The following is a 15,707-nucleotide window of genomic DNA, read 5'->3' as shown; positions in this document are numbered from 1 at the left end:
ACCTGACAAAGAACTATAAAAAATAACAAAAATGAATGACTGCTTATTACAAATAGGAAGATGTAAAGTAACCTTCCCAAATATATCAGAATGTAAAGACAATATCTAACTTTTGTTCCCAAAACACTACATCAAACGTATGTGAAGACCATGATTCTGTGAATAACTAGAATCACAGAATCACTAAGGTTGGAAAAGACCTACAAGATCATCCCAGTCCAACTATCAAAAAATGGAACAGAGAATTCCAGATGTCTAATATAAAAACTATAAGCCTGGCTTCAGACCACTTGCACAGAACAGCTGCTCCCAATGACAAGGCCATTTCACTGAATGCTAGCTTGGATAACTCTGCAGACTTTAAACACCCTATGGGTCTCAATTGTATCTGCACTCTTAACTTTAGCTAGTAGTGACCTCATCTCATCTCATACTCTCATGAAGAAACTGGACTAGGTTCTGTTTCAGAAAACGATTCTGCAACTTGCGTTGTTCTATAGTTTAGCACAAGATGAACTTTTAGGAAAAGCATTATATAATTTTATTCTCAGATATTCAGTATGCTTTCAGAAGCTGATGCAATAGGTTTTACTGCTTACTGTACTTAAAAGTTTGCACTATTATATTCATGATTGTTAGTCACAATATGTGTTGCATAAATATGCTGTGATCCCTGCTTACTTGTAGTTTCTTCATCTTCAGAGTCTTGCAGTATAACCTTTTCAGCATCTTGATTCCTGCTCTTTATAAAATTTAAATAGGACAGAACTGAATCTGGCAGATCATCTGAAATCTAGAAAAATTAGACAGTTAATGTAAATTATTCATTTTAATCTCACTGCTCCAGCTAAAGGTAAATACTTAATATGCAAGAATACTGATTCAATTAGGATTCATCTATAAAACACCAATGGAAATTTAGTAGCTACCAAAATTATTCACAGTTTCAGTGCTGGAAATTCTCACTGTTCCCACTGTCATATAATCTACTGAACAATTAATAATTCTCATTCTTGTACTTTAATTAAATTCTAATTAGAACACATTCTAGTAGCTTATCTTTTTGAAAACTTCAGAAATAAGTTCCAATTAACATTTCCTTTGTAACTGTCACAGATAAAGACGTAGACATTTCCTACTCAAAATATCATCTTCTCAAAGCTTAGGGAAAATGAACTACCTTCTCTAGATGAGTAAGTTGTTGTAAATACTGCTGGCATTTTAACACATGAGCTCATAAACAATCATCACTGATGCCTTGGTCAACCATTATTTGTATCAAATTTATATGATTAGTGGTCTCATATGACTACGCTACTATCCTTTAGATATTAGATCATCTCCTTGAATATCCTATAGATCTTGTACAACTTTTAAGCACAAGTAAAAGCAGTGTAAGCTGTCTGAACACTTACTGACTCGGTGTCACTCACAGATTCCTCTGATACATCTGTGTCAGGATCATCTGCTTCAAAGGAAGAAACACTGATTCTACTTAATTCACTTTCTATTTCTTTTTCAATTCCTTCAGTATCTTCTGTCACTCTACTTTCCATAGCGTTGTATCTGCTTTCAAAACCACACAAAGAAAATATTAACTATCACTGCCACATCAGCCAAAATACAGAGCATGTATGACCTGTGAGCTTATACAGATGTAAATACCGAACAACTGCCTTTAAATTTCAGAAGGAACAGCAGAATTTTGCTCTAAACACTTCAGACCACAGAAGAAACAAGCAAAAGATAAGGAAAAGCATATTTTCCTTCTCCTCACCCAATCTGGGAACAGGGGAAGCAGCCAACAGCCACTCCCTCGCAGGGAGAGAGCACCCTCGTTCCCTCCCGGCTCTCCTTTCGGAGCAGGGCACGGGACATGTTGATATAAAACACTCCTTCCAGCGGGCACCAAGGAAGTGTACCCTACCTGGTTACCTATCTCCGAGCACCTACCCACCTCTCCTACTGACCACGGAGGAAGACGGACAACCCCTCCGCCTTGAAACCCCCTCAGCCACTAACCGCTGTCGGGCAGTCGCCGGGAACGAAGGGTGAGCTTCCAAGCGCTGAGCTCGTCACCACGGCAACGGGACGCTCAGGCGGCGGGCGGGAGTTGGCGATTTGCTCTCGGGGTTGTGGGGTGGTGCCCATTGGAAGGGTAATGGGAAGGGCTGGAAAATGGCCCGTCCTACTATGGAGTCATGCAGAAGTAATTAAGGGGGCAGGGTGAATGCAGACGGTTTAGGTTTAGCGTGAGGTGCTGTTTGCCGGCAGCAACTTTGTCTCTGAAGGCCTGCCTAGGAGTGCAGGAATACCTCCAGCAGGAGCTGGCAAGTGGAGACAGGCAGGGTTTTTGTGCAAAGTGGGTCCCGTTGTGGGTATTGGGGAGGATCTGCCATTCACAGGAGGCACAGAAGGGTGGTTTTATTGATTTACTTATTTTTCTGTTGTTGTTTGTTTACTTGCTTTCCAGTATCTTTAAAATAGACTGTAAGACATATACTGGTTAAACTTAAGATACCGTACTCAAGAGCAGCTGCTTAACGTTTTCTTGCAGATGTTACCAATCGATAAGATACTCAAATCTTAATACTATGAACACATGCCCATTTGAAATCCAGTCTAACTTTTCGCAGGGTCGTGCAATCAGTAAACATCTCAGCATGGTTGTGTTAAGAAAATATGTTCAAGCACTGAGTTGAATGCAGGCTTGGTGCTCATTTTTTATTGTGAAATAAACTGTCGTCATGGTGACGGAATCACAAGACACATGTCCTTTATTCGGCAAACAGCGTTGCCAGTAAAAAAGAGGTGTCTGTCATGCCTTCTGTAACCAGGAAGTAAGGGGTGGTCAACAGAAGTGTAAACATGTGGTTAAGATGCACATAAGGAAAAAATAAATCATTGTAAGATTATATTCTCTCAGGTTAGGCAGAAATATTCAGAGTTACTAAAGATTTTCTTGCAAACATTAAATTTAAAGTGAATATTGTTTCATAAAGACAGTATTTTCCTGATAAGTGATTAAAAAGAAATTGGATCACTGTTAGAATGATAATATTGATGATAAATTAATAACATGGAAAATAACCATAACTGTCTTCAATGGAATGTTCTTGACTAAAAAATAAAATAAAATAAATGTTTTGTTTTTCTTTCTTTCTTATTTATCAACTTAAAATTAATTATTAAAAATAGTTTAAGTGAGAACAATAATCCTTGTTTTCTTTCCAGGCTCTGGGTGTTACGGTTTTGACATTTGGTTTGTGGCTTTTATTTGACAGAAACAATTTATTTGGTGTGTTATGTGAATATAAATAGATTTTCACTTGTTTGATTGAAATTTTTGTAAGATAAATGAACAAAAACAGCTACTTTTTCACAAGGTGGCAGTATTGAATTGAAATGCGTAGGTTATTTTTCTTTTGGGTATGTTTTCCATCAATATGATTTTCAAAAGAGAATAAAATACAGCACATATCAGTCCATGTAAAACTAATTTGTTATTACAATTTATACAGTTTATTTATTTAACTTGGTGTATGGCCTGTAGAAGAATTATTGAAATATAATCCAGATCTATTGATACTCTATAATTTATCAGAACACATTTGGCCCACATTTGGCAAGATTATAGATCATTTAAATGGGTATATTGCACCGATGGAATAAATTCCTGTTGGCACTTGTGCTTTCTTTGAGTCACATGACAAGAGCAATGCTCTTAAGGAATAGTTTTTCTCATCTCTGCTGAGGAGCACCAGTTCACCCATCCGGTAAGGAACTCCTTAGAGCATTTGCGACAGAAATGACAACCCCCTGCTAGGTTTTATGCCTATGCAAAAGTGATTAAAAGGGAAAGAGTACAGTTGCTAATCACAAAGATTGTTGTTCACACTGTTTAGCTGAGTCTGTTCTGCTCATGTCTCATATATTGCCATGAACTGAATTTATGAAATACATCTTTTGGCTTCCATGACTGATTGCAGTAAGGATGTCCTTTTTTCATTCTACTGTTTCCATCTTTTTTGTTGGTTTGATTTGTTTTTAATATTTTTTTCCTTGATAATTTTGTTAGTGGAAGTCTTGAATAAAAAGAAGTAACGCATTGTATTACAGTTTCTTCAGGTGAGAACCAACTGGTGGCATGTGTTTCTTTTACATTACTTGGAGTTTGATTTCTTTTTATTTTTTACATTGGTTGTGGGATTCCTTGGAATTGTTCAGGAAATCAGGTGCCTACTAGTTAAAGTACGTGTAAATCAGTCTCCAACTTTTACTAGACTATTTGAAAATGTGGGTGAAACCAGAATGATCCTGACTTGATGTTGTATTTAAATAGCATGCCAATAGAAAAGTCTTGTTAGATGAAGTCCGAGCTCCAATGAAATGCGAGCCAAACTCGAAACTTCTGTATGAATTTATCAATAGGCAGAGAGATTTGAGGAGTCCAGGAATCTTCTTTCTACTAGTTTCTGGCTATTACCCTACTTATTTGGTGTTTGCTTGACAGCTTATTAGATTATAATAAAGAATTGTCTCATTTCTAGCTTTCAGGAAGTTGTATGAAAATTAGGCAATGTGGATGAAAATTTTGTCTCAGTACAAATGAACAAAATTCATGAACTATCTTTGTTATCTTCTTTCTGCATCTTCTAGTCAAAAGAGTTGTTTCCTAAGTGTGAGACTTCCAGGTCTCACAGTAAGAACTGAATGTGGGAATAATGAAATGAGTTTACTTCAGTGGAGCACAGCTGTTTGTGGTCAGCTTTTATTTTACACTTCCCTGGAGTTTGTGGCTTTATCACTAGCTCTGAACAGTGAATTGTGCTTTGTGCTCTGCTTGAAGCCCAGTTCTTAGTTACAAATGCTATCTAATGTTAAAAGTGACTATAATGTCATTTTCTTAGTGCCTCCGGGAAAAGAATAATTTTTATTACAAAGAAAAATAAATAATAATCATGAAGGTCCATGTAGGAGCTTCTAGAATAATTTATTATATTTCTTGGTGTTGTGGTTTAATGTGGCAGGTGAATAAGCACCACACAGTTGTTTGCTCACTCCCCCCTTCCCAGTGGGATGAGGGAGAGAATAAAAAAAAAATAAAAGTAGAATTTGTAGCTTGAGATAAAAATATTTACTAAGGTAGAGAGAAGGATAATAATTATGAATATATAAAAATATATATAATAAGTCATACACAAACGATTGTTCACCACTCTGTAACTAATGCCCTGCTAGCCTCCGAACAGCGTTGAGAGATGAGCTCCCACTCCCTTCAAAACTCCTTACGCACTGTGTCATACGGTGCAGAATATGCCTTTGGCTAGTTCAAGTCAGCTGTCCTAATTCTCTTCCCTCTCAGCTCTTTGTGCCTTTAACTGAGAATAGCCTTGTCTTGTACAACTCTGCTTAGCATCAACTGTAAACATAACTATAAACATACAAATGTATTATCAGCATTGTTTTTCTCATAGAACCAAAACACATCATCATACCAGATACTGAAGAAAACAGTTCCATCCCAGCTGAAACTGACACTTGCTTATTCAGTATTATGCTTATTCATAATCTGTAATATTTTTTTCAGCATGTGTGTTTTCATGTCCTGATGCTTTTCACTCAGATTGCCCTATCAGCACTGATATTTCTGAAGAAAGAAGTTGAAAGTAAATAATTACATAGGACTGCTGTTAATTGCAAAATACTTTTTTGCAATTAATTAAAACAAAAAAAACCAAAAAACCCCTAATAGTTATCACCGCAGATGTATCACTATTTATTTGGACTTGAGTATTCTACAGATTGACCAGGCACAACAGAAGATATGAATTTGAAGACTTAGCATGGTTAAATGATTATTAAGAGAAATTTCAGTTTATCTTCTGCATTTCAGCAAAACATACTCCTCCTGTTCAGACATGTAGAATCAACAGTGACACAGGGACAGCTTATTTTTATTATATTCTTTTAATTATTTTGAAAGTCTCATTTTTCAGGGACTTCAGCAGACACAAAAGAAAACATTAGATGACAGTCTTTGATTTGGGGTAATAATTGCAGTCTACTGTGCCATTGATAGAAGGAGTCATTTGTATCGTGGCATTTAAATTTTCTAATGAATTAACAGCTTTGCTATTTGAACCTGTAGTTTAGATCCAAGTAGAGATCGACTGCATGGAATGTCCTTGCTTTTAAAAAGAAGAAGCAATAACAAATACAAACAGTTGTTACCACTAGTTACTGTTCTGCCTTGAAACTTTATTAAGTCATTTATTTCTCTACTAATATCAATTCCAATAGCTTGAACATTCCTCAGAGTACTGTGTGGAAGGCAATATGTACCAAATTCATAAAGATTCTGCTTCTTCCCTATTTTGCAATTCCAAAATCTATTTGAGAAAACTCCCACAATGCTTGTCTTATAAACATTGAAAGGTTCTTCAAAACCTACTAGCATAACACAAATAAATTAATTTTACTCCACCAAAGTTAATTTGTATCACCAAGATTTATTCAATAAATGTTAATTTAAAATGCTAGAATACTCCCTGTTTTATATTGTGGTTCTATATACTGCAAGATTTGAACTGTCAGGAATGATGCATTCTGGAGTTGATTATTTGTTCTGAAAAAGTTGGTTGAAAGACTGCAGTTAAATTTCACTTGTAATTTCACTTGATCTCAACCTTAATTAAAATACCACTGGAGTATAGTCAATTATAGTACTTCATCATTCACTGTGCAAGCTTTTGAACTTTGTTGTTCGAACAGCAGTAGCAACTGAATTAAGTGGGAGAAGCCTTTTGTTGTTGTTTTCTTTTGCTTTGTTTTTTAATCAAAACTTTCAGTGGGCTAGGAGTTCTCATGTGCAAGTATACCCTGCTATACTCTGTGATCAGCTTGTCTGCTTCAATTACTGCTGAAGGTATATTTTAACAAGTTGTGCAAAGACCCCTGATCTAGGTTCAGCAGAAGATGCTAACAACTCTAGCCCAAAGCAATGCATTCCCTAGCCAAAGTGTGTGGTGTTTATGCATGTTTGCATCCCATTTGTTGTTTTTGTTTGTTTGTTTGTTTGTTTGTTTAGTGTTATTATTGTAAGGCACTGTGCTTACTAACAAGAATAACAGGTAGGATTTTCTATTTCAGGACAGCTAAGGTGAATCTAAACTATGTTCTATGGCTCATCTGACATCACCTGGGATAAGCAACTTCTGCCTGCCTATGCTACATTTGTATTTTGGTCTCCCCATTTATCTTCTCCTTCTGCTTTCAACTTTATTATGAGACTGATAGCTGTGACATGGTTTGGATCATATTTAGCAAACTGATTGCTTGCAAGTGACCCTTGTCAAAATATGAATATCAATAAAAGGTTGAGGATTATACAATCCATCCACACTATTATCTATATATGCATGTACCAAGTGCTACAAACATTCATTGACAGGCCTACCATTAGTGGAACAACAGAATTAATGAAGTTGTTTCTGAATATAGAATAAGAATCCAGCTGAGAAGGAACCTGTGTGGAATATTCTGGATGCTGTGCAGCAGAATGTAAGGAAAACACGAATCAGAGCTTAATTAAAAACAAAATGTCTCATTTAATAAATGATTACCTTTTCAGGGTCAGCTACTCATACTTAATGGTGTGAGGGTGTGTGTATGTGAAGATTCCTTAATTTACAGGAGCATGGTTTAGATTAGCTATTTGGCACACTTGTCGATGTATTTAGGAATGAATGTTGTTCCTGTTACTGAAGTTTATTGTAGCTAAAGAAAATATGAGTTCCCTAATGTATTCAACAGTGTGTGATATCATAGGACACTTGGTCAGCATATGTCTGAATGCTAACATGAACAATTGGCAAGTAGCAAGGTTATCAGGTCAAATCAGAGCTCCTACTGTGAAGGCATCTGAATAAATACTGCAACAAGCCTTTCTCAGAAATAAGCTTAAAATCTCAAATTTAATTGTTAATCACTTTTGTTGTCTACAAATATGTAATTTGTTTCCTTTTTGGAGAAGTCTTTTAGAGACTTTATATGAGATCAGTTATTTTGGAAGTTGTTACCAAAGTTTCTGGCTGAGCCATGAGCAACATATTCTGGACTAACTGTTCAAAATGCTAAAATTAGATATTTGTGTTTAGCAGTCTCTAGAAAAAAATATGGCAGTTCCACAACAAACAAACAAAATCAAAGTGAAAGCATAGACATGGTTGATATTTCAGCATAATTCAGAAAGAAAAATTTCTGGAATTTCCTAAATGACAAGATGAGTTCTGTAAAAATACAGGTTGAAACAGGGAGATGTTCTAAAGATCTCTTGCTAAGAAAAAGAAGTTTTGCAGGTATGACTCTAGAATTGGCAAATGAAAAAAAAAAATCTTTTCAAAATCTTTTTTTTTTTTTTTTTTTTTTTTAGTTCCTCAGTTGGAGGAAAGCAGTGTTTGTATATATTTTTTTAAGTGTTTTATAAAATATGTCTGCATTTACTGCATTCATTAGGGACAAGCATTCACAGTGTTTTCCTTTGTTGAAATTCATGTTGTGCACATCCTAACTAACTGCTTGCACACAATTTCTATGCTGAATAAGTCATTAGCATCACAAATTGCTGTGCTTACAAAGGTTAACGGTAATTGTTAAATTTTAATATTCGCAATATTTTTTTTCTATTTGTTTTTACTCTAAAATCATTTCAAACTTAAAAGAATGTTCCTTCCAAAACTATATTTTTTAAGCCTCCAAATATCCAGTGCATGTCCTTGTAAGTTATAAGTACAAAAGGTTGAATTATGCTCCGCAGAACTCCTCTTTTATGAATATAGAGGGAAACTGTCTAATTTAATTGTCTAAATCAAATCATAGGCACTAGTTAAGGTAAAATTCAGCTGCAAGACAGACTTTTCTAATTATTGGAGTTGCAATTTATAGCACTTTTATTTTAGATGGAATGCTGTGGAAGATACAATGTCACACAGTCAGATCCCATGGTCATGCACAAAATCTAATCTGAAGAAATGTTTTTGTGATATCCCAGAGAATTTAACATACAGTATAGTAAGAAATTAAAAAATACCTTGCAGGATATAAATTTTGCTACTAAATGGACTTTGGAGAAAATATTCAAAGCATGTTTTCCATTAAGACTTGCCTTGCAAATATGAAAATATTAATAATTATTATTAGTTTGTCACTTGTCACCCTGCAGCCTTGTTTTTTACTCTTTAGGTGTCAGTCATACAGGCAAATACTTGAAAACAAAAGTATTTATCTCAGAGAATCAACATCACAGGGATATTTAATAATGATTTATGATGCATTAAGCATCTTGGCATTCAGTAATCTACGCAGTGCATATCAATAATGATAATGGGTAGTGTCAGTATATGAAAAGTATGTGTACCTCTTCTGCTTGTAATTAGTATTCCTTATTTATAGAATGACAGCAATTACTTCACCTGTTTAAGTTACTCATTTCCAAAGCATCTTTAGCATAGAGTAAGGTATTGGAATATGAGATTTGTTGCTCAAGGGCAGTTCATTTTAACATCTCCATATCTTAATATAAGGGGACCAACTCATCACCTGATAAAAGATATCTGAAGCAAAAAGATACGTAATATTTTCTTCTGACAACTATCCAGTATTAAGAGCACTGTCTAATGCAAATACTATTACTACTAATAATAACTCAGTAGGCAATTCAAGACTGTAAATAGAAAAGAAGTTGTCAAATGATATCTGGTATTCTCTTCCTTTTTTTAGTTTGGAATTTTTATCTGTTGTCATTTAATGATCACTTCAAAGTATAGAAAGCATTTATTTGTATGTTTTATTATTTTTATAGCTATTTTAAGCTTTACTTAAAGCTTAAATTAAGCTTTAAGCTGTAATTAACAAATTCTTTAAATCAGCAATATAATAAGCGTAGACTGTAATCTGAAAAATATACACCAGGATGCATAATGTGTGAGAATCACTGAAATCTTAAAAATATTTCATTTACTGGTAAAGTGATCTCTCAGTTATACAAAAGTCAGTATCATCTTGACTAGGTTACAGACATATATTTCCATTCCAAATTATCAGAATTACAGTATGCTTGGTTTAGATCATTAGATGTGCAGTACACATCACTATTTGATTTCTGGTGTGTGAGTATCCCATCTTAAAATGCAGAAAATTGTATTCTACATATTCTAACAGCATGTTATAAATATGCAATGTGAATTGAGTAGTCAAAATGATTTTTCTTGAAATATATTCATCTGTACTTTTTTAGGGTTCTGAAGAATATATAGATATGTGGTTTGAAAGTAATGTTTTGATCTTAAATGGAATTAGTATAAGCCTGCTAATTACACAGGTAAGACTTTTAAGTTTAAAAAATTACAGAAATTTTGACATTCTGCTGGGTGTAAAAATCAATTCAGTGCCTTTTGGCTTTGGCATGCTCTCAGAAATGTTATAAAGTCAACCGCTGACAGCCATCAATTTTCATTAGAAATAAAATCTAGCCTGTTTGTTAACTGCCCTCCATATAGTCAAGCATCCTCACGGATGCTGATGTTCAAAATTTGTCAAAGGAAATGTTTGACCTGATTTGTGAAAACAAACTGCTTTACAAGGCCAGGAAACTGTTATGAAAATGTACATTCTGTGGAGCAGATGACCTCCTTTTTCTGTATTTATACAGAACCTAGTCTATAAATGTGCTAAAACAAACACCACATAATCATAAAAATCCTCTTCCCATGTGTGTATGAGAAAATTTTATTGGGTAAAAGAAAATAATGTCAACAAGAATTCATTCGTTCCACTGACACCCTGAAGGCCTGATACTATCAAGCAGGTAGAAGGAAATTTTGATAGTATCTAAATCATGGAGCTGATAATTTGATTAGTTTATTTTTATCAAAAGAATTAAAATTATACCTAATTTGTCTCTTCTATATGTAATACCATCTCCCAAAAGTAGATACTAAAAACACTCTATGGACTACAGTACTCTCGTTACCACAGGATATGAGTATGTCATGATCTTCAGTGTAATATAGCCTACAGCACTTTCTTGTCAGGTAGAGAAGAACTATTCCAAAAGGACACCACCAAGATTCACAGGACATTGAAACTCTTAACTAAGTTATCATCACTTAAAATAGGTTTCAAGATTCTTCTGTAGTGTAAACCTAAGTGACTTGTTCGAGGTAGTGAGTCTAAGCCTGAGAAGCTTGTGTCTTCAGGAACATTTCCCAGTCATTCTCCTGTATATCCTTTTGCACTGTCACTCATATATCAGCAGTCAGATCGATTCAGTCATGAGCAAGTATCAATGCTTTCTGTGTTATTTTATTCATCCTTTCTCAGGTATCTGTAATCATATTAACTGTGAAGCTGTTTTTGAACTTCAGAAGGAACAGTATTTAGCGAAATGAATGATGAATTCCTCTGGATGTTGCTATTGCACAAGAAGATCTATTCCTTTCCTGTAACAGTAGTTGCACTGTATGTGTTATAATCATCAGTATATTAGCGTTTGGACTTCAATGTGTTTGATTTTTGATCACAGTTACAGATATGCTTCAAAACTCTGTGTTTTAAAGTGTTAAGTACTATACCTTTTACTATATGGTTAATAAAACTTAAGATTTGTTAGTATGCCCTCTACTCCTTAATTGTAACATTTTGATTGGTAAATTTCTGTGCATTCTTCCCAAGATATCAAGTCAAGTTGGCAGGGGGATACAGCCTTCCCTCCAAGAACTACATTTTCAGAAATAAAGAATACTTTGGCAAGTGTGAAGTGGCTTCTGCAGACATACAAGTACTCATATTCTGTTAACGTTGGATGTTCCTTCACTAGTGCAGTAAATTATATCCAAATCAAATAAACACCTATTCTTGCTTCTCTGGTTGATTATACTTAAAAAATTTACTGGTGCAAACTTCCCTTCAACCTCTCCTTTTAAAAAGATGTAAGGAACAGGATTATCTGGGTAAGTGCAGCCAGTAAAGACTGGACGAATATGTGGAAAGTAAGGTGTTCTCATAGAGTTTATTCATCCTGCCTTTTCTAGGCAGATATTTTATTATGACCATCCTCTAGAAGGATTTCATTTAATTGTATTTTTCTGGTTTGAGTGTAGGCCTGGTTTCACTTGTTTATATTTTCTACAACTTGAAATGATTTAAACTTGATTAATTGGTCTCACTTTAATACTATATAGTCAAGAATTCAGAGAGCAATGTCAGCTGTGGAATCTAAAATTCTTCCTAATGTATCTTTGTAACAGAATAGTTGTTAATAATGTGATCTCATACTGTCTGTCCACCATAAGCTACAATCCAAATTCTGTAACTGTTGTCCTAATGCAAAGATTATTGAAGTATGAATAGAAGCAGCTTCTGTTGTTCTCAGTGACAACTTGGCACACACAAGTCAGAGGATAATGTACTTTAGTGTGTGTGTTTTCTTGAACAATACATATCAAGACCTCTCATGAACATTCACCATAAAATGTTGCTGAATCAAGCAGATAGGTAAATAAATAGACATATGTATGAAATTAATATCTAAGATTGGCTGTACTGCCATACATGCTGCTGGTAATAACAGGAGTAATTGTAGAAACATCATTATTAGTACAGAATTTACTAAGAAGTCTTGGAAAGAACAGAGTATAAAATCTACTGTATAACCAGGGTTTTTAAACTTACTTTTTGAGATAAGAAAATGGAGATAAGTATTATTTGTTTAATATGCAGTGCTGATTGGTAGACACTAGAGGACACAGAGAGCTAAAGGATTACACAAGACATATAAAAATAAACATAAGATTCATAGAAAGCCATGATGTACATGCCTTATATGTTATGCCACACCTTAGAACATTTTAAGTCAGAAAATTTGAGCCACATAACACTACACTTTCAGAAAAAAAGGTTGTTCAGAGACAGTGGGCTTCAGAGGTCTGTGCCACAGCAAAAACTCATTGCAGCTGTCATTGTATTTAAGCTCAGAAAGGTAATTGGTGATTGCAGTCCAGCTAGTTTAGAAGATGTGTGGCCAAAATTAGGAGATGTCCCTAAAGGGATGGATGATGTGAGAGTGCAGAGGGAAATAATAACTGCATAAAATCCAAATACGAGTGAATAAACAAAGGAAATGTAGACTGTGGTTGCAGTCTTTCACGTGGCTTAAAAGCACCCTGCTGCTAAAGAGACTGTCCTCGTCTTTATGTTCTGCCTGAGCATTGGCACTTGTACACATACAGCTTCGTTGGAGACTAATTCAAAGCCCAGTCTGGTCCAAAATTAATTAAAATAAAATAAAATAAAATAAAATAAAATAAAATAAAATAAAATAAAATAAAATAAAATAAAATAAAATAAAATAAAATGCCAATGCTAGTCATAAATGAAATATATATACATTTCAGGGCTTCAAATTTTACTTTGTACATAAAGTTCTCTAACTCCTATGCAAAAATGAATTTCTCTCTTACTTTCTCTGCATCCACCCCAACACATCATGCGCCTAGATGAACAATGTTTCAGCTTCAGTGACTGGCCTGACACGCTGACTGCTTTCACTGACAGCACCCCGTTACCTCAGGACTAGGATGCTGTCTTGAGATCTGTGGGCTCAGCCTCTGGAAGAGAACAAAACTGCAAACTTGATTTTTTCCATCCTGTATAATGGATGCTTCACTTGTTAGAATACTATTCAATATATGGGGCTGGAATCACTGCCAGTATTATACCAAATTAGTCATAATGTTAGTCATAGACAAAAGATGACTAATTTTTCTGGGATTCTCTGGGGGTCTTAGGACTTTTTAGGTGACTTGGGGTGACTCTATTGCTTGGTTTAAACTTGAATTTTTATAAAGGCAGAGTTACAAGCTAGATACCCTGTACCACTGAAGCAGGTGCTTTGAAATCATGCGATAATTGAAGTCAGTCTCCCGAAATATTTCTGGACAAGGTAAGGAAGCACGAATGATGTCCCTACATGGCTAGACAGTCCTAGAAAAGCAGTGATATGAATGCCAACTTGTTGATTTGTGTTCATATTGTGAAAGAAATAAAAATTATAGTTATCTTGTTTCCACTTACTGCTCAGCTCCCAAGGGAACAGAATATGCAGTTCTCACAGAACAACTCTAATTTCTGTTTGGTACTTATCCAAAGCTAATTTAAGCCAATGTCAGTTCTTCAGTGAATTGTCATGTCTGTGTTTTGAATTGGAATCTTCTGTAGCCCTGCAGATAAAGCTACCCCAGAACACAAGTTATGGAGAACATGTCCAGATATTTTAAGTACCAATTTGGTCTAAGACAGATGTGATAATTTAGGGCATGGCTTCCAAGTCTTTGAAGATATAAGCTCAAAAGAGCATGATAGATCAAAAACTTGGATGAGATGAAAAGCTTGAAAACTATCATAGAAGAATACTAGATTTTAGAACACTATTATCCATTAACAATTTAAAAAATGAAAACCTAGCTTGAAAATACAACTTTAAGAGGGTGACAAGAGTTGGTTTTGTTTGTTTGTTTGTTTGTTTGTTTGTTTTGATAGTAAAGCAGTGTCTTTGGACAATCATTAACCAAGATCCTATTTTCCATACTTAACAAAAACATTTAGAATTCCAAAAAGAACATAATGAATGTTATTTTTCTTTAACAGATGTAATGAAATTAATATATATATTATCCCAGTGCTCTAACGTTATTTCAGAATGAAAAATGACATTTCTTTCTTTAAAGAACATTCTTGAGCCACAATTACCTGCCAAATGCACATGATGACAATCCTGCATCATGCTTTGATCACAGAACTCATGGAATTTATCTCTGATGACAGTAAAGTCATCACAGTGATCTGTATATTTAATAATTTGTTACATATTACGTTACATACATATTTCTTTAAGTTCTAGATTATAATGTGAGAATTAAAGGTTCACTTCTACTTGTCCTGCCAGAAAAGAAAAGTTTACAGCAACATACACAGACTTAAAAAAAGACTGAGTGTGGGAGGGAGGCACAGACTGTATTTTTTAAAAAAGCTTGAGAAGATTGATCACATATTTTATGAGCACTGGATTTGGCTGGAGTTGGTTACAGTGCATCTCTCAGGATCTGGCCTAGCTGCAGCTATTTTGAATTTATATTAGTAAGAGTTCCCAACTGCTGATCATTCCCTGACCTGTATGTTTTGCAGGCACAACACAACTCATTATTACAACTTGCAGGAGGGCACATGTTGAACTGTAAGTTCAAATTCAGTGAATGAAACTTAAAACTGCAAGAGAGTCATTTGTTACACATGCCTCTTTGTCTGTAAAAACTATAGTAGGATTATCATACCAAACACGTATTTCTGCCTTAGTTCAGTTCCACTCCTAACGCACTCAGTTATCTGGAAGTGTAGATGAACCTGAGGGTCCTCTCAGGGAAAGGGCAAATGGCATGGTGATCTTGGAGGAACAGACTTTAATATTAGACATTTATAAAGACCATGGGAAGAGCAGGGTTCAAAAGACAATTCCAACTTCTCGTCATAAGATGAAGAATGTCATAATACCCAAAATGCCTGGGTAGTACAACCCATAATCTGTCCAGTGTATAAAACAAATGCAGATGGTTAACTTTTTCTTGAGATCTGTGGATGTAATTTCACACTTT

At 34.9% G+C, this 15,707-nt stretch overlaps 1 protein-coding gene across 15 annotated transcripts in view; it reads right to left on the bottom strand.

Moving 5' to 3' along the window:
- LRRIQ1 (leucine rich repeats and IQ motif containing 1) overlaps positions 1–2,088 on the bottom strand; it is a 90,067-nt gene extending 87,979 nt beyond the window's left edge. For 12 of the 15 annotated variants that reach the window (XR_014942860.1, XM_085538002.1, XM_085537914.1 and 9 more), the window contains exons 1-3: positions 2,023–2,088; positions 1,416–1,566; positions 682–793 (exon numbers count right to left, since the gene is read on the bottom strand). Coding sequence is in view for 14 of the 15 variants with exons in the window: in XM_085538002.1 (XP_085394128.1) it covers positions 682–793; positions 1,416–1,556 (253 nt within the window). In the remaining variant the exon portion in view is untranslated. Of the gene's footprint in view, positions 1–681; positions 794–1,415; positions 1,570–1,957 lie in introns of all 15 variants that reach the window. The other 3 variants (XM_085537919.1, XM_085537932.1, XM_085537923.1) reach the window with 3 other exon arrangements.
- Between the last annotated feature and the right edge of the window lie 13,619 nt (positions 2,089–15,707).

This window comes from Coturnix japonica, chromosome 1, assembly GCF_054131305.1.
Source record: "Coturnix japonica strain WE chromosome 1, WE-NBRP24, whole genome shotgun sequence".
Classification (NCBI taxonomy): Eukaryota; Metazoa; Chordata; class Aves; order Galliformes; family Phasianidae; genus Coturnix; species Coturnix japonica.
Note: the sequence above shows the minus strand (reverse complement) of the source record. Positions and strands in the feature narration are given on the sequence as shown.